Source organism: Grampus griseus (genome assembly GCF_964374135.1).
Source record: "Grampus griseus genome assembly, chromosome: 18".
NCBI lineage: Eukaryota > Metazoa > Chordata > Mammalia > Artiodactyla > Delphinidae > Grampus > Grampus griseus.
The window spans coordinates 61,793,825-61,813,256 of NC_139012.1; the positions used below are offsets into that span (position 1 = coordinate 61,793,825).

At 36.7% G+C, this 19,432-nt stretch overlaps 1 protein-coding gene across 3 annotated transcripts in view; it reads left to right on the forward strand.

The window, feature by feature from the left end:
• The window catches only part of FNDC3A (fibronectin type III domain containing 3A), a 162,691-nt gene that overhangs the window by 101,421 nt on the left and 41,838 nt on the right, over positions 1 to 19,432 (forward strand). For all 3 annotated transcript variants that reach the window (XM_082675802.1, XM_082675804.1, XM_082675803.1), the window contains 4 exons: positions 8,289 to 8,526; positions 12,138 to 12,407; positions 13,568 to 13,626; positions 18,113 to 18,270. In XM_082675802.1, coding sequence (XP_082531928.1) covers positions 8,289 to 8,526; positions 12,138 to 12,407; positions 13,568 to 13,626; positions 18,113 to 18,270 — 725 coding nt within the window. The remainder of the gene's footprint in view (positions 1 to 8,288; positions 8,527 to 12,137; positions 12,408 to 13,567; positions 13,627 to 18,112; positions 18,271 to 19,432) is intronic.

A 19,432-nucleotide genomic window follows, 5' to 3' on the forward strand; every position in this document is an offset into this window, starting at 1 on the left:
TTCTTCTTATATGGGATTTTAAGTTTCTTGAGCATAGGGAGGTACCTTTTAATTATTATTTTTGTTCTGTGGTAACTCAAATATAGTAGGTGTTTCATAAATATTTGTCAAATAAGTGAATGAACTTTAACAATAACCTTACTGGAAGGATTATGTGAGGCTAATTATTAATTAACAATTAATCAACCTTAGTTTAAGATTATCTCTAGGAAATGTATCATTTTAAGCACACAGTGGTAATCCAAGGACAAAAATCTAGTTTCATCATTGCAATAATTTAAGTACCCACTACGGATTCTAACATTTTAACATCACTGTTGAAGTACATCCCCCATTGCTTGACATACGCAATTTCTGATGTTAGAAAATACTTATAAAGAGCCAAGTTTTAGGCACAACTAAGAGCTTGATAATTGTCCAAAACTTGGCACATAAGCAAACATAATTATATTAGCAAATATAGAAGCTGGGAGTTGAACCAAATGTTAAGACACAGAGATGGCTGTTGTTAAGTACAAGCTATATTTGGCTCAGCAGGAGCCAAGTAGCACACACACTAAATCCATGAATAGCTATCATCTATAGTCTCCTTTTAGACTTTCGTACACTGTTCTCCCCTCAGGGCAGCAGGTTTAATCACCTCCTTCCCGGCCTTAGGTGTATCTCTTATTGAAGGCCAGTGATCCAAGGAGGGTCAAGTAATGTTTTTGCTATATCATCATGTAATTCAATACATACTAATAGGATTCAGCAAATGTATGTATCCTAAAACGTTTGGTCAGGCAAGCAAGGACTGCAAAAATTAAAATCCAGTGTTGGAACCGTTTAGCTCTACCACTGAGGAAGTAATGATGCTACATATCTAGGAGCATATTGAGGCTGAATAATGAAACGTTCAAAAGATAGATCTTAATTTAAGATGAAGATTGAGATTTAACAAAAATACTTATTAGTAGAAACAAGAAGAAATCATGATTTAGCCAGGATAAATCAACCTTCAAATTTTTGATGTTTTACCAGTGGCATGTCCCCATTAAGTTTAGAAGCACTTCAGGTGTGAACTCATCATTAACTCATATATTTTAACTTAATTTTTGAGAATAACAGACAGGGTATTATACACTGGGTAATTTGGGGATTAACTGGTTCTGTTTTTCTCATTTGTAATTTGCAAAACCCAAACTCGCCTTTAAAATTGCCAGTTGTGTTATAGTTCCTTTGCATATCTATTCAAGAGCTCCACAATATTGTTTATTTTATAATATTTGTACCTTATTGCTCTGATACTTTAGCATTCTACTCAGCAGTAGTGGGAATAGTCAGACTTAATTTTTCAGTTACATAACTTTTACTGTTGGATCAGAAAAAATGGATCTTTTTTACAAAAAATTTTTATTAACCATGACACTGTGTAAGATACCATCCAATATGATAGGGAAACCTAAAGTTAATTAAAATGATATGCATAAAGCAAAATGTAATTCACCGGAAGCTTAAATATAGTTCAAAATGTAGTTCACCGGAAGCTTAAGTATAAAGGAATATTAATTTTGCAAACAAGCCAATGGGAAATATATTTAGTGATAAAGAACAAATATAGTTGTATATTTTAAAAGTTGTATATTTTTCTGATCATTATTACGTAGAAAACTTAGAAAACATGTAAAAGGGTAGGGAAAAAAATTGCATCGAGTGTTATTATAACCTGGAGACATAACCTTCCCGAACTCTATTATTATAGTTTAACAAGTAAGAAAGGGAGGTTTACGAGAGACTTGACACACTGCATAGAGGCAGAAATATGTGCCAACTGAACTGAGACATCAAATGGAGAAACAAACAGCAACAGTAAAACTCAAAAAACAAAGCAAATGATGACACGGAAAGCAAAAGGTGACAAGTGTAGAAGGAACTTAATTTCCTGGCAAATAATAATAACTTATAGTCGCTAAGGGCATTGCAGCTCAGAACACGTGGTATTTTAAGGATGAAGTTAATGAATTATCAAGAAAATATTATAGATTTACCTGAATGGAACTCCTGAAAGGTAATAGCAAAAGTTCTCTCCTTCTGCCTTTCTTGTAATGAATGGCTCCCCTGTTTTTTATAGAATGTGGGTTGTTATGGTGATGAGAGGGTACCTAACAGGGAGGGGATTGTAGATCTCATAATGTGGGGAAAGGGCCTATGTCAGCTTCATGAAAAGTTTCAGATTACTCCTTTGAGCTGGACTTGGTATTTCACTGTGGCTTTATGTCAGCACGCAATGAGGTCAGTAAGTTTTTCAAAGATTCTACAAACCAGTCTGATCTCGGTCTTCCCTGTCTCTCGTGGAGAGAACAGCCAAAAAAAGATGGGCAGCAGTGTAAGAGACTGGAAGGGGACTTAGAGGATTAGATGGAGGATTAGATGAGGACGAAGAGTCACAGTAAGAGCTGAAGAGAAAGGCTGTAGTCGCTTAGTGACATTGATTAGATATATAAAATAAATATCTGTTGGATGAATGGCCAGAAATATCTTTATTATTGTTTAATAGCTTAAAGTTGGAGTAGTTCAGGGTTCAGGGTGAGGCAACCGAAGTAGGTTGCTAAAAGTAGTGAGGAAGCAGAGACTGTAGGCATTGAAGAAGTCACAAAACCCTAGTAGTTTGGTGTTGTTAAGGGGGGAGCAGGGGAGCATTCGAGTAGAACTAATAGAATTTATTTCTGGTCATATCATTCATTAAACAAAAAAATTTTTGAGCATCTGTCATATGCTAGGTGTATTATACCAGATATTGGGAAGAAAACAGTATACAGAACAGATCTGTCAGGAATGTATATTCTGGTGCACAATATAAAATGTCAGACAGTAAACACAACCTCCTTCCTCTGCAGTCCCTCTCAATTACGTCTGTGTTCAATAAAGAAAAGAAAACAGGGCTTTGTCTAATTAGAAATTGCATGGCATATGTGGTTAGGTGGTCAGACTATGCTGATAGTTCCATTTAATTTTATCTCATTGCCTTTAATTTTTTTTAACATAGACTAATTTGGATATTTTACCTTTTTTTTCCTTTTCATGACTTGATTTTATTTTAATCATCACCGTCAGTGTACCCTGTTGATATAAAATTCAATGTCCTGGCTATTTCTTGGCAGCTGGAGACTTAGCAGATAGTTTCGAGGTCTCTGGCCTTACCCTGAAGTTACTGGCTGCTCAGGTGGTTACTGGAAGTGGTGTTCTCCACACACTCTTGGTCCTGCTCTGGCTCTTTTTTTTTTTTTAATCTCTGCATCTTAGCTTTTTTTTTTTTTTAAATTGTGGTAAAATACACACTAAAAACTTACCATCATAACTATTTTAAATGTACAGTTCAGTGGTATTAAGTACATTCACACTGTTGTACTACCATACATCCACAAGAACTCTTCACCTTGCAAAGCTGAACTCTACCTTATCAATCTTAAAAATAAAACACATAGTTGTTATAGCAGCGAAATGAGGTTATTCAGGAATAGCAGAGGAATTGCAGTTCAGGGCATGCAAACTATAGCAAACCACAAGCAAGTCCCCAAAACAAAGAAGAGGCCTATTCTTTTATAAAGAAAAGAGGGGGGTTGGGAAGGGGTGGTTTTTTGAGCAAAATCCATTGGAGGAAAGAGAGTTCAGGGTTATGGCTGCTTCTCATTAGGCTAGTTGTGGTGGCTTCTCATTGGCTGGGCTGTTGCTGGGCGAGGAGAAAAATCTTCCTTCCTCCAGCTGGGGTATGTAAAGTAAGCTTCTTCTGGATGGGGAATGCAAGGTATGCTTCTTGCTAGTGTCTCCAAGGGGCAGCAAGCAGTAGTAAGTGAGAAGCCTTCAGGGCTTCCCAACTCTTTTTTTAAATGAGGTTTTCTTTTATTCATTTTCACAACCTGTTAATAACTCCCCAATCTCTCTTCCCTCAGTTTATCTTTATATTTGAAATGTTCTTTTTCAGAAGAAAATAAAAACATTTCTTTTGAAATGTTTCTTTTCAAAAGAAAAGTTTTAATTTCAAAAGTAATTTAGCCATTTCTTTTTTAACCGATGAGATCTCACTTGTGTTTGTGAAATTTTTAAAGGCAGTAGAAGGCAGGTGTTTGTGGATTCTATGCCCACAAAATGAATAAGAACATAGAATTGAAGCCAGATTACCTGAGTTCAGTTACTAGCTCCTCCACTTACTACCTGTGTGACCTTGCAAGTTATTTGACATCTCTGTGCCTCAGTTTCCCCAACTACCTATTTGTAGCATTGTGTTGAGGATTAAATAGTTAATACATGTCCCTTGAGAAACTTACAGTTAAATTATAGAGTAAGACATATGGATTTGGAAAATTAACAAATACTACAGTGTTATGGATACCAAACAAGTGATAGAGAATAAATGCAATGGAATTGTTAGGAAGCAGAGATCACTGAGATTGTGGTGTCTAGGAAAGGGTCACAGAGAATAATCAAAAGAAACTATCTACCGGCTCCTAACCCCACATCTTTACCAATATCTGGAGTTATATGCTCTACCTTCTCATCTCATCAGTCCATACTTCTTTTTCATCTAGAACAAAGATGCACTTTTCTGCTCCTGTCTAGATCCTGTGCCCCAGCTGGAGCCCTGAATCTCATCTCCTTTTGCCTGCTCAAGGACATTACTCTAGCATTCTCTCTCCTACGTCATCAGTTTCTTACTCTCTGATGGATTGTGCTGATTAGTATATCAGTATGTTGTAATTGCTCTCACTAAAAACAACAAATTTTTTAAGCTGCTTGACTCTACTACTGTCAGTCACCACCCTATTCCCATATTCCTCTCTGCAGGAAAACTTTCCAGAATTGTGCTGTTACCTCTCTAGTTCTCCTCCCCACTTTCTCTCTTAAACCCACTCCAATCAGGCTTTGCCCCTATGATCATACTAAAACTGCTCTCATCGAGGTCACTATGACTTACATATTGCTATATCCAGTGGTCAGTCCTTAGTCTTCATCTTATTGAACCTGTCAGCAGCATTTGACAGAACTGATCTTTCCTCCCTGACACACTTAATGAAACTTCCAGACTCCACATTCTTAAGTTTTCTTCCTGCCTTACCTGGTTGTCCTTTCCCAATCTTTCTGCAGCTGCAGACTACTGTTATCTAACTGCCTACTCAACATTTACACTTAAATGTCTTACAGACTTACCAAACTGACATGCGCAAAACCTGAAACTCCAAATCTTCCCTGGCCCCCACCCCCCAAATGACTTGTTCTAACTGCAGCCTTCCCTTTCACTGTTGGTGAAATACCATCCTTCCAAAACTTCTTTTTCACACTTCTCCGTTGGAATTATCAGCTAATCTTGTTGTTCTACCTTTAAAGATACGCAGAATGTGGACCACTTCTTACCACCTCCACTGCTACCACCATGGTCCAAGCCTCCACCATCTCTTGCCTAGATTTCTGCAGTAGCTTCCTGAATGATTTCACCTTTTTTGCCCTTGCCCTACAATCTGTTCTCAACTCAGGAGCCAGAATAATCCTGTAAGAGTATGTCAGGAGCTTCTCACCCTCAGCACTGTAGAAATTTAGGCGTGGTGATCTTTTGTTGTGGGGTTGCCCTGTGTGTTGCAGGGCATTGAGGCAGCATCCCTGACCTCAGCTCGCTGGATGCGAAGTAGTGCTGCCAGCTCCAGGTGTGACAATCAGAAGTGACTTCACGTGTTACCACAGAATCACCCCTGGATGAGAATCACTTGTTTGTATCCCTCTTCTGCCCAGAACTCTGTGATGCTTCCCTGTTTCACTGAGTAAATACAAGTCGTTAATAAGCCTATACAGCCCTACGTGACTTGGCCACCTCCCCCCCCCCTTTTTTTTTTTTGGCCACGCACGGCATGTGAGATCTTAGTTCCCCCACCAGGGATGGAACCCACACCCCCTGCATTGGAAGCACAGAGTCTTAACCACTGGGCTGCCAGGGAAGTCCATCCCCTACCATTTTGTATCTCTTTTTGTTGTTGTTTTTTCGCGGTACGTGGGCCTCTCACTGCTGTGGCCTCTCCCGTTGCGGAGCACAGGCTCCGGACACACATGCTCAGCGGCCATGGCTCACGGGTCCAGCCACTCCGCGGCATGTGGGATCCTCCCGGACCGGGGCACGAACCCGTGTCCCCTGCATCGGCAGGCGGACTCTCAACCACTGCGCCACCAGGGAAGCCCGTGTATCTCTTTGATCTCATCTGTTTCTGTCTTCCTCCTCCTTTATGCTGATCCAGTCACACTGGCTTCCTTCTAGCCACTTCTACCTTAGAGGCTCTGTTCTAACTGTTCCCTCTACCCAGAACACTCTTTCAGATTTTTGTGTGGCTAATTCCTTCAGTTCCTTCAAGTCTCTGCTCAAATTTCATTTTGCCAATAAGGCGTGTCCTGATCACTCTTTTATACTACAACCTGCTCCCCTCCCACAATCCTTCTAATCCCCCTTACCTGTTCTGTTTGGGTTTCTTTTTTCCGTAGTATTTATCACCATGCAGCATGCTCAGTAATTTACTTTTGATGTCATGTTTGTCTGCCCCTGTTAGTGTATGTGCCCGCATAAACACATCACTCTGTATTTTCTCTCCTAAATTAACAATTTCTTTTTGTTCAAAAACAAATCTTTTGTTTTTTTAATGAATGGAGGAAGGTATTGCTAGATTTGGAAGGAGAGATGGGATTTGCATGGTTATGGATTAAGGGGAAGCAAAGTGAAGAGGGCAGATGGCATAAACCAAAGTACAAGATAAAGAAATATGTAGGTTAGGTATGAAGATAGTTTTTTTTAGTATACCAGCCTGGCTGGAATTAAGGGTTCAGGATTTGGTGTGGAAGAAGATACAGCAATAAAGATAGGTGGGAACCAGATGGGATGGTAGGTTTAAGAGTATGTACAGTACAATCCTATCAGAAATGGCGGGATCATTTAAGATTTGTGAGTCAGAGAGTTGAGAAAGATGAAAGTAGTATGTTAATGACAGACACCATGGTTTGGGTCACTCAGAATCCATTTCAGACTTCGTCTAATGTCCGTTCCTATAGGTTAGAGGCTGAAAAAACAACAGTTTCCAGGTTATCTTCAGCAAGGCTTCCAGGTATGATTTAGTTTCCACCAGTCAGTCATAGGCACTTGTCTGAGGCTTGAATCCAGAACTGAGTTAAATAGGGAGAGAGGTGGGATATGAAGCATCCATTGTGCTAGAAGCCAGGCATTGTAGTTCTACAGCTAGTGTATAAAAACTGATTCATTTGCTCTTCTGGTCCCATATTACAGACAAGTCATCTCACACTCCAACAGGTAAGGTTAGTTTAATAGGCTATTTAGTAGCAACTATATTCTTTCTAAAGCAGTAATTTATTTGTAATCTAGGCTTACCTTTACCCAAATAAGTGTGTTTTCTAATATTCCTCCCAAGCACATATGTTTATAGACAAAAGTTGCAATTTGTTTAAGCATAGTAAAACGTGTACTTCCTGAAAATATCAGGATTTGCCTTTAAGTTAGCACTTTACATTTTAATCATTTTCTGTTGTTAGCCATTTGTTGTACTACAGTAGTAATCATTTAAGTCTAAAAGATTAAGGACCCTGTTTTAGTAGAAGGATTTCTAATTTTGAGGTTAAATCTTGTATCTTTTTAGGCCTTCCTGTATGTCCTTGTTGCCCAGTGAGGTTCAAAAGGAATAAATCTGGCGTTTTAAAAAATCCTTTGCTACAGTGTGACCCCTATTTAAAAACATGTAATTTCTACGACTCAGAGCCACAGATATTTTTCTTAACTGGGAGTTAATATATTAGGTGTTTGCCTCCCTTGAAATGATCTTCAGTTATTAAAAGTGTTCTGGTCATGGTCCTAAGAGTTTTATACCTAAATTCAATATATGGTTGATCTTAGGAGTCTGGATCCAGCTTTTTTCCCATATTATGTTCAAACCAAAAGGTCCCTTGAGACTCCCTTCATTTTTACTGTATCACTAAATGCATGTATACGTAAGATAAATACCAGATGTCATAACTCATTGTTTAAATTATTATTTAGCTTGTCTTCTCAGTGTTTTAAGATTTATACTGCATTGTATAACAAAAACTACTTCATGTTGTTCAGTGCTAATTCATATGTATGTAATGTACTTAATAAAATCTTTTCATGTTGGTTCTGTAAAATTTCTTAATTAACTCCTAATGGTGTAAAAATTCTTACTCTAACATATTTGAAAAAGATTGCTTAACATCCTATGGAAGAAACTTTTAATCTGTTGTTCATTTTGTAGGTTATTGAAGACAATGGCGTTCGAAGAGTTGTTGTGGTTCCTCAGGCACCAGAGTTTCATCCTGGTGGTCACACAGTCATCCATCGTTCTCCACATCCTCCTCTGCCTGGTTTCATTCCTGTACCAACCATGATGCCCCCTCCACCACGCCACATGTACTCACCAGTAACTGGAGCTGGAGACATGGCAACACAGTATATGACACAGTATCAGTCTTCACAAGTATATGGAGATGTAGGTAAGGATCTAAAAATATTCCTGTTTTATGGAGTTGGCTATTTTTTGCTTGGATATAATAGGTACTATTACTATATAAAAGAAACAAAAAATGGTAACAATATCACAATCATTTTCTGTTATTCAAACACTATGTTACGGGAACTCTATTCAATACTCTGTAATGACCTATATGGGAAAAGATTCTAAAAAAGAGTGGATACATGTATATGTATAACTGATTCACTTTGCTGTACACCTGAAACTAACACAACATTGTAAATCAGCTCTACTCCAGTAAAAATTAATTTAAAAACAAAACAAAAAAACACTATGTTAAATGTTTCATCCTCATAATCACCTTTCAAGGCAGATGAGTAAACAGAAAATCAAAGAGGGGAAGTAACTTCTGTCATGCAGCAGTATTTATTTGGGGACACATTCAAACAAGAGGTCTTCTTTGTCCTGCTGCTCTCTAGGCTCTGAGGAAATTTTTTAGCCAGGAATAATCATGCTGCTGTTAAAACCTGAAGCCTCTGATGCCACTAACCAAAGTTGCTAGGTTCTGTAAGATACGGAAAAAAACAGTAAGACATAACATCTGCCCTCAGGGAGTTTAAATTTTGGGAAGGACAGACAACCACACACACACAAAATAATAATCTTATTCTTTCCTATGGCTTTAAATACCGTCTATATACTGACAGTTCTTAAATTTGTATCTTCAGTCAAAACCTCTCCTCTGAGTCACAGACTTTTATTTCTAACTGCCTTTTTTTTTTTTTTTGACCATGCTATGTGGCTTACGAGATCTCAGTTCCCCAACCAGGGATTGAACCCTGGGCCACAGCAGCGAAAGCCCGGAATCCTAACCACTAGGCCACCAGGGAACTCCCGTAAATGCCTTCTTGATAACTCCACTTAAATTGTCTCATACATCTCAGTTATAGCATTTTAAAACATAAATCTCAATGATGGAACCTGCTTTTCTCTGCCATCTTCATCCCGATAGATGGTACCACTGTCCACTCAGTTTGCTCAAGGGAAAACCAGATGTGGCCACATTTGATTCCTCCTCTTTCAACCCCCACTTCAACTGGCATCTACTTTCAGAAGTTTCCCAAATGAATCTACTTTTTCTCCACTGCTCCTCAGTTCTAGTCCACCATCAGCTCTTGTCAGGACAGCTGCAACAACAGCCTTCCAGTTGGTTTTCTGCTGTCATTCTTGCCGCCCCCAACCATCCAGGCTCAGCCAGAGTAATCATTTTAAAATATAAATCAGACCATTCTTCTGTTTAATGGATTTCAGTGACTTTCCATTGCACTTAGAATAAAATCCTAAACCCTTCTCCTGGACCAGGATTTCTCAACCTCGGCACTCTAGACCTTTGAGGAAGGATGTCTTTATTGTGGAGGACAGAACTGTGCATTATAGGATATTTAGAAGAATCCCTGCCCTCTACCCACTAGATGCCAGTAGCACACACCTCCAGCCCTCACCCTGACTCGATTGTGACAACTAAAAATATCTCCAGACTTTCCAGATGACTCCTGGGGGCCAGGATTGACGCTGGTTGCAAACGGCTGCCCTGGACAAGATCCTGCCTTGTCCCACTTTTTCCCATGCATGTGCCCCACCTCCAGTTTTTCAGAACCAAGCTCTTTCTTGCCTCAATGCTTCTGCAAATGGTGTTCTCTCTACCAGAAGTGCTCTTCCCCCTTTTCCATGCAAGGCTTCTTTATTTTTTTTTTTTCTTTAGATTTCAGCTTTCAGAGAGATCTTCCCTAACCTATCCTTATCAGTCTCCAGCACTGAAACCTTTTGTTTCTTTCACAGAACTTAACACAATTTGATTTTTTTGTTCTTTTCTTGGATGTCTTTCTCCCTTATTTAACTGTAAACCACCTAAGAACTGAATCTGTTTTATTCATCACTGTTTTCCTTGCATTTAATCAGTACCTGTCATTTATGCTTAGTAAATCTGTAGAAGAAATAACTCTAAATACAAAATTTAAATTGTGTAGCACAACCTGTAAGTAGTAGATGTATTATATATATTATGTAATATATTACATTTTTTTCAAACTTATTTCTGTTGCCCAAGTAATGCATATTAATTCCATAGGTCTGAGTGTGGTTTGGTTTTCTGCATTTCTAACAAATTTCCAGGTGAGGCTCATGCAGTGGTCCAATGAACTTAATTTTATTTTATTTTATTTATCTTTTTTTTGCGGTACGCGGGCCTCTCACTGTTGTGGCCTCTCCCGTTGCGGAGCACAGGCTCCGAATGCACAGGCTCAGCGGCCAAGGCTCACGGGCCCAGCCGCTGCGCGGCACGTGTGATCTTCCCGGACCGGGGCACGAACCCGTGTCCCCTGCATTGGCAGGCGGACTTTCAACCACTGCGCCACCAGGGAAGCCCCTTCACCTCTTTTTAATTGGGTTATTTATCTTTTTGTTGAGTTGTAAATGTTTTTATGTATTTTGGATACAAGTCTCTTATCAGATATATGATTTGCAGATATTTTCTCCCATGTTGTCTCTTTACTTTTTTGATGGTATCCTTTGATGCAGAAAAGTTTTTAATGAAGTCCACCTTATTTTCTCTTTGATTGCTTTGTATTTTTGGTGTCATATCTAAGAAATTATTATCAAATCCAAAGTTGTGCAGATATGTGCTTGTTTCCTTCCATAAGTTTTATAGTTTTAGCTCCTACATTTAGGTCTTTGATTCATTTTGAGTTAATTTTTGTGTATAATATGAAGTAAGGCTCTAAACTTACTCTTTTACTTGTATATATCCAAATTCCTGGGGTTTTATTTTAATATTGTGCATATCCTTACAGTATTCAAGAATATTATACTAATTTTCTTAAATCACTGATAAATTAAAACTTTACTGAGATTTTTGAGACTTTTCCTTTGAAAAATATTTTCCTCACTACAGATTTTAAATTTACAATGAAAATGAACTCTGAGGACAACTGATTTAACAATATTCATGAGGGTATTGATTTATATTATGTTGCTCTATGACTTATTAGAATGAATACATTCTAAGTCTCAGCCCTGAGTTTACAGTATCTGAAAATGTAATACTCTGTACCTAGATTCTGTTATTAGTTAACAGTCCCACTCACTTCTTTTTGCTGACTCTTAAAACCTTATTTTTTTAGTGATGATTTGCTTTTTTTGAGTCATAAGGGAATTTAGGTAGGTGGAGATTTTCCTGTTTCCTAGTTGATATGTTTGAAGTTGAAAGAGATGCTAAAAGTAATGGCTACAAAAGAGTAAAAGAAGAACTGTACACAGCTCAGTTCAGCTCTTATTCCTCACCTGTAATAGTCACAGCATACCAGCAAGCTGTTTCTATGGAGATTAATAGTTGAGAAAGGAGGAAGGAAAGAAGTGTCTATAAGATTACAGTTATAATCAAGTCACAAAGCTTGGTTCTCTCAGTTGGTGGAGACACAGAAATAGCTTTGTTATGCAAGATTATTCTTTGAAATATTTTATAATACATAAGTTTTATATAATATAGATAGATTTATTTCCTGTTCTTTTCTCATGCCATAAATGGGTTTGGAGACAGTGACCTTTTTAAATGTCTTATTTTTTATTTCTTCTCAGATGCCCACTCTACACATGGAAGGTCCAACTTTAGAGATGAAAGATCTAGTAAGACATATGAACGTTTGCAGAAGAAATTAAAGGATCGCCAAGGAACACAGAAGGATAAAATGAACAGTCCACCATCATCACCCCGGAAATGCCCTTCTCCCATAAATGAACATAATGGGCTTATGAAAGGGCAGAATGCTAGTGGTGTAAACATAGGATCAGCAAAGAACAAGTCAGGAAGGGGGAAAGGTGGTGCACAAATTGATACAGAAATAGAAGGTAACTATTTAAAATACAATATATTCTAATTGTACTTTTTATCATCATTTAACCTACTAAAAGTATATTCTAACCTTTCAGTCATTTCATCATGCTTCACATAAACTGTCGATTAATAGCCTAACACTTCTTAAATGTGACAGGAAAGTTTTAGAACCTAAATTGTTACTAGGGTATTTCTTTTTACATTTTGGGAAAGCTCAATTAATAATTTCACCTATATCTAAACTTTACTAACCAAGAGAAATTGCTCTTTGATAGGAAAACTCAAAGTTCATCCAGATTCCTTTCCTTCTTCTTTCTTTCTTTCTGGACCTAGATAAGGCTATGCTGATTTTTATCAAAACTCTTTAATCCTCCCAGCTTCTTTATACACAAGTCCTTGATAGCAACTAGTTCTGTCATTCACCAATCTATTTATATACTCTGTAGTTAGGATAGAGTATTGTCCGTTTCTTTCTTCAAAAGTTCTTTTGTTTCAAAATCCCCATGTTTCCCTTGGATCCTTCCTTCAACCTGTGACTTTCACCATATGAACTCTGAGCATTACTTCCTTTTCTTTAAAATTTCCATTACCCATCAACAAATTTAATGCTTTAACAGCCTCTTGGCTTGCCTATTAACGTTTATCAAAATGTTCTCCCATATTTTTGAGACCTTCTGATCATTCTTTTCAGCACTGATGTTTCAGAAGAGTTAAGCTAAAGTTTCAGATACATCAGTGGTGGCTATAAGTTACGGTCAAGTCAATTATAGTCCTATTTTGGGAACCACAGTTAAGGCATGTCATGAAACAAATACTTAGTTAACTTGTCATTAAGAGGTATGAGATTGGCAAATAAGGACTTTCCAGAGAGAGAATATTCTTTACTTTTTTTTTTTAAGTAAAGTATAAAAATATACTTTCCATAAAACTTATTGACTAGTTCAGATGTATATAGTGGTATTATAATTAGTAATCATGGTTAAAGCAGACATAGAAACTGAGGCAGAAGAACTCTAAAGAGCCACAAGCTGCTGAATATGAACTAAGAGGTAAAAACCAGACAATAAAACTCAAATACCAACCACTTGGTATATGTTTTAGAAGACATATTGGGAAGGGAGTAGGATGATTGCATTTAGGTTCATTTTTTGTTTTGTTTTGTTTTGTTTTTAAGAAAAAGATGAAGAAACTAAAGCTTTTGAAGCACTTCTTTCCAACATTGTCAAACCAGTGGTAAGTATCTTATGTATTTTCTTGACATTTATATTTAGTATATTCATATAGGATTTTGGTATATTCAGGCCTTGTTTAAAACTTAACTATATGTAAGGAATGGGTCAGTAGTGGATCAGTACAGATCTGACATAAGGTGAGATAGGTTAATCAGTGCAGCAGAATACTCAACCAAGAATTTTTAAACAAGGTTTTAATATATGCTCAATGACATTGGAAATGACTGGACCAAGCAAAGATCTAATAAGGAGTGTAGGTACAACTGATTATCATTTTTTTAAAAACCCATTTATATTATTTCCAAATTAAATATATCCAATTAACTCCATATACAAAAAGTTAAAATCAAACCATAGAAGAAAGTTAATATTCCCCAGTCCTTTTTTTGTGTAGATGTAATAGAAGAAATCAGAAAATCAGAAAAAGGTATGACAGCAAAACTGGCTACATCTGCATATTTTTAGAATAGCCTAAATAAAGGCTATCATTCTAATAGAAAAAATATTTCCATCAGATAAGAAAAAAGATTAAAGTGCTTGTACAAACGAAATTTTTTTTTAATAAATGTATTTATTTATTTTTGGCGGCGTTGGGTCTTCGTTGCTGCACGAGGGCTTTCTCTAGGTGCAGCGAGTGGGGGCTACTCTTTGTTGTGGCGTGCAGGCTTCTCGTTGCAGTGGCTTCTCTTGTTGCAGAGCACAGGCTCTAGGTGCGCGGGCTTCAGTAGTTGTGGCTCGTGGGCTCAGTAGTTGTGGCGCACAGGGCTTAGTTGCTCCACAGCATGTGGGATCTTCCCGGACCAGGGCTCGAACAGCTTTTTTTCAAGAATGGTTTTGATCACTACCCAACAAAGACCACAAGCTTCCTCAAAAGTTAAAATATACTGTACATAATTCAACCACTTCTATTTTCATGTTTGCCTACTACCATTTAGTCTTTGTCAGTACTCACACGTATTTTTACACGGTCATGTCTATTTTCAGCTACTGTCTAGAAGTGGATTCAGAATGGAAGGATTGTGGGGACTTCCCTGGCAGTCCAGTGGTTAAGACTCCACACTTGCACTGCAGGGAGTGTGCGTTCGATCCCTGGTTGGGGAACTAAAATCCTGCATGCCATGTGGCATGGCCAAAAGATAAAACAATTTTTTTTAATTTTTTAAAATAAAAAATGGAAGCATTGTGTAGCAAAAAAAGAACTGAATTATTCAGGCCCTAGTCACTAGTTGAGTGACCTCAGACAAGTCACTTAACCTTTCTGAATGTGTTTCATCTATGAAATGAAGATAGTTATGTCTGTTTTGCCTGCTTTAGAGCATAATTATAAGGATCAAGTGAGGTGGATATAAAAGGAAATTTTACTTCTAAAGTAGCATACAAATAGAAGACATATTTCAGATGATTTCTGTATCTGTATTTTTAACCCTCATTATTCACCTCTTTCTCTAGAACCACATTTCCTGAAGCATCCTAAAGAATACCCAAGTTTGTATGTTTTGCCAACACCTAGAACTTCATCTAGAAAACCAAATTCTTCATCATTTTTCCTAAACTATTTTCTCTTCTCCATTGTTCCTCTAAAATAAAATTGGATTAGATCCCTTTAGTTTTCTAATTTCAGTATTTCCATCAATGAACACTTACTCATCCAGATTTCTCTGGCTCACAGTATCAGTATTATCTTAGATTTCTTCTTTACCTTTAACTTTCCCCATGCCAAACTGAATTGCAAGCTTTATCCTTTTTTTCGCTATAAATTTCTAGGATCTACTTTTTCCTGGACACACACACACACACTCATCTTTACACAGGAATTTCACAGTACCTTAATGGCAGTCCACTTCTCTTTCTTCTTTACAACTGGTTACATCCTTCTGAAACCAGCACCAGAAAACAGCATTTTTAGGCATTTTTCAGACTACATTCATTCTCCTTGATCTCTCTCCAGTGTTTGACATTGCTGATCATTTCCTTGTTCTCCTATCATCCTTTTAATGGCCCATATCTCTCTCTCTCTCTCTCTCCCTTAGTCTATGGTTTTCATGAACATGAAATTACTAGGTAACCTTTAAAAATACACACTCACACATGTTCCAGCAGCTTACCCATTTCTTTTCTACCGAAATTATATCCCATCCCAAATCCTTTAAAATTCTATTCAAAATTCACTTCTCATGAAGTTTTCCGCAGCAACCCTAGTGTAATATTTTGTGCCTTAACATTTATATGCAAGTAATAAAATATCTTTTTTAAAGAATGAGTTGGGACCAAGAGTTATTCTGTAAAAATAGATTGTCTAGCAGTGTGTCTAATTTTTTTTTTTAAGCTATACTTGGTAAATTCAACATAGTATCCTGGAAAAGTCTATTTAGTTTAAATTTTAATTGATAGTATTCTACCAGTGTTAATTTCTTAGTTTTGACAGAAATACATCATTATATAAAATGTTAACATTAGAGGAAGCTGGGTAGAAAGTATACAGAACTCTGTATCTATACTATCTTCCCAACTTTTCTGTAAATCTAGATTTATTCCCCAAAAAAAGCCATTTTAAATATACTGTATTTGATTAATTAAGGTAAACAGATCATTTCACTCATTTGTATAGATGACACCTGGAACCTAAAAGGTTGAGAGTTTAGTATCACCAAGCAAATTAGTGACAAGTCTTCTGTCTCCCTGCTTAGTCTTTTCTCTATTGCCTATACTTCTGATGATGTAATCAGTACCCACAAAGCCTAATAAGCTTTATAATGTAGATGCCAGTTAATGCTATTAACTTACCTACCTTCAGAATACTGTTCACTTCCCTGTTCTCACAGTTTTAACACAGTTATGATCATCCCATAAAATCAAGAAACTCTAAAGGGTACAGATATATGTATGTTAACAGTATGTTTGTTTAAAAAGGAAAGATACACAGTTACAGATTAATAGCCAGATGGACACTGGTTAAAACAAGGAATCACTTTTAAGTCCATTGTAAATGCAACATAGTACTGTACTGAGACTTTTTAAAGACAGCATGACAGTAAATATTACATTTCCTGTGACTCAGCAGAAGCAAAATAAATACAGTAACAGTCTTCTAAACTTATTCAAGCTTTGAGAGCTTTGACAAGGAGAGAAAGTTATGCTTGTGTATAGACTGTTTATTCTGCCTAATTCAAGATAGGGGCTTCATCCTAGTAGTTAGTGGTTTTGTTTTGTTTCTGTTTGTTTTATTGTCTTTGACTAAGATAGTCATTAAATGTAGATAATTTTAAAGCAAGCTTTTACATTAATGTCTGGGTATTGATATAATCTGATACCTTTCTTACCAATCTTTAGTTTAAATCAAATCCCTAGACTTTTTTTTCTCTTTATTAGACTTTTTTTATAAAAGTAATCCAAAATGTAAAAATGCTATTAAGACCTCCTGTTTTTCTCTCATATCTCTCTTCATCCCACCACACATACTCACAAAATCCCCAAAGGTAAGGATTAGTACATTTTTACAGTACATTTTCAGATATTTGTATGCATTTTTTAATTTCTTTAACACAGCTGAAATCATAGCATATATATTGCTTTGCAGCTTCCGTTTTTCCTCTATTACATAGCACCAGTATATTGAGGATCTCTTTAAATGTCAGCACGTACATGTCTACCTCATTATTTGAACACCTGCATAGTAATATGTTAAGAAGCTATACCAATTTCCAGTTTCTTGCCACTATTAAGAGTGCTGCGACGAGTATTCTTAAGGGTGTATATTTATGTACTTATGTAAGTTTACGGAATATTATCATGAAAAAAAATTCCTGGAAGTAGAATTCCTGAATCAAAAAGTAAACACACTTTAAATTTTTATAATGGTTCCCAAGTAGCTCTACATAGGGATTGTACCAATCTATACTCCTATCCTCATTTAAGAGACCACCCATTTCTCCAGACCCTCACCACACTAGATATTAATCCAGTATTTCATCCATTAATTAATTTTAATCTTCCCTAACCCAGTGGATGAAAAGTAGTATCTTGTTTTAATTTACATTTATTTAATTATGAATGTAGTTAGATATATTTTATATCTTTTTATTTTAAATATTATTCAGTTATATTTCTTTGGACAGTCCATGTCCTTTGCTCATTTTTCTGTTGAGGCTTTGGCCTTTTTCTTATTGTTAGACACTTTCTAAAGTGAGGAAATGGAACCCTTTCAAGCATGTTACAAGTGGGTTTTTTCTGCCCTTCTTTTGACTGTATATGATGTTTACACTAATAGTTTTAGACAGCCCCAAATGGTCTTTAAACCTTTGTTGAACCTATCTGCCCTTGCACAGCAAATTGTATCTCATCTACAAAAGGACAGGTTTCTATTTGTGAGCCATTTTATGTAAGTAGATATATTTTATTTAAGCTTGAAACCCCATTAGATTTTTTTTACTGTTTGTTGTACACATTACAGTTGTTTCAGAGAGCTTTCAAATATTATGTTTTTGCAGGCCTCAGACATCCAGGCAAGGACAGTAGTACTTACCTGGTCACCTCCTTCCAGCCTCATTAATGGCGAAACAGATGAGACTACTCTACCAGAGCTCTATGGTTATGAAATTCTGGTCTCAAGTACTGGAAAAGATGGGAAATATAAAAGTGTATATGCGTAGGTATTTGTTACGTTTTACTCCCTGCCATTATATAAGTTAATGGTTTATCAAAAACAGCTTAAAACTAATTCTGTGCTATTTTCCCTCTTCATGCTTTTATTTTGACTCTATAAGTTGACCAGTGATAGTAATTTCAATGTAAATAGTCCAAATGCTGGCTGGTTCACATTTCTGTCTACACTCCCTTGGAATAATCACTTTCATTGCCCACATTCAGCTTTTTTATTTTTCAGTAGGCTCCCTAATAGATATTTCACTATTCACGTATTCCTGAGACATAAATATAAATTGTAGTATGTAGAAGCCAGGACCTGAAATGGAGAACTCTTACACTGTGAACTCATGCAATGTGATATTGCTCCTCTAGGGAGTTGGATTTAATTCTTATATGTACAAGCTCATATCCCATTGTAAAATGAATTTAGTGCCATTGTTCCTCATTTGTGTGTTGGTATGTTAATAATCATACTTTGAAAAAATCATAGTTCTCTTTTCTTGGTTCTAAAGCATATTATATACCAAGAAGCCTTAGGAAGTATCAGTGGCTAAAATTGTGACGTTTATGATTGATGGTTGTAAAATAAATTATTTTTCTCTTCTTATTCATATAGAAATTGCTTATTCTGATGAAAAAGAGTAAAGTCGATTACTAGTTAAAATTTCACCACCAGGAAGATTGTAAAGGATGTGGTTAGCCATTTGAATGATCATTATTAACACACAACACTGGATACATCAGCCTTCTTGGTATCTTTTTTCAAAAAAATAGCTAGTGTGGGGAAGAAAGGAAAGAGAAACTGCTCCAGTGACTGTCATCTAGCAACATAAGGTTATAAAAATGTCCTATCTCCTTCTCTCTTTTGAGACTTCCTTGTGTTTATTCTATTTCTTTTTCTTAAAAGAGACAAAACCTACCTAAGAGGTAAACAGAGGGTAAAGGAGCATCAACGTAAAGGTTTCTTTTTGTGTTAATGGCTGTTCTAGTTTGATATGGCTGCTTTCTAAGAGGAAGGATTTATCTCCATTTGCAGCCTGACCAGAGAGCACAAGAGGGACATTAGTCAACCTTAGTCACCTTTTTTACCCTGCACCAATTAAGGTCTCTTTCTGAGGCTGCTACTACAACTGCTTGATTCATTAAGGTGTACTTCTATCAGT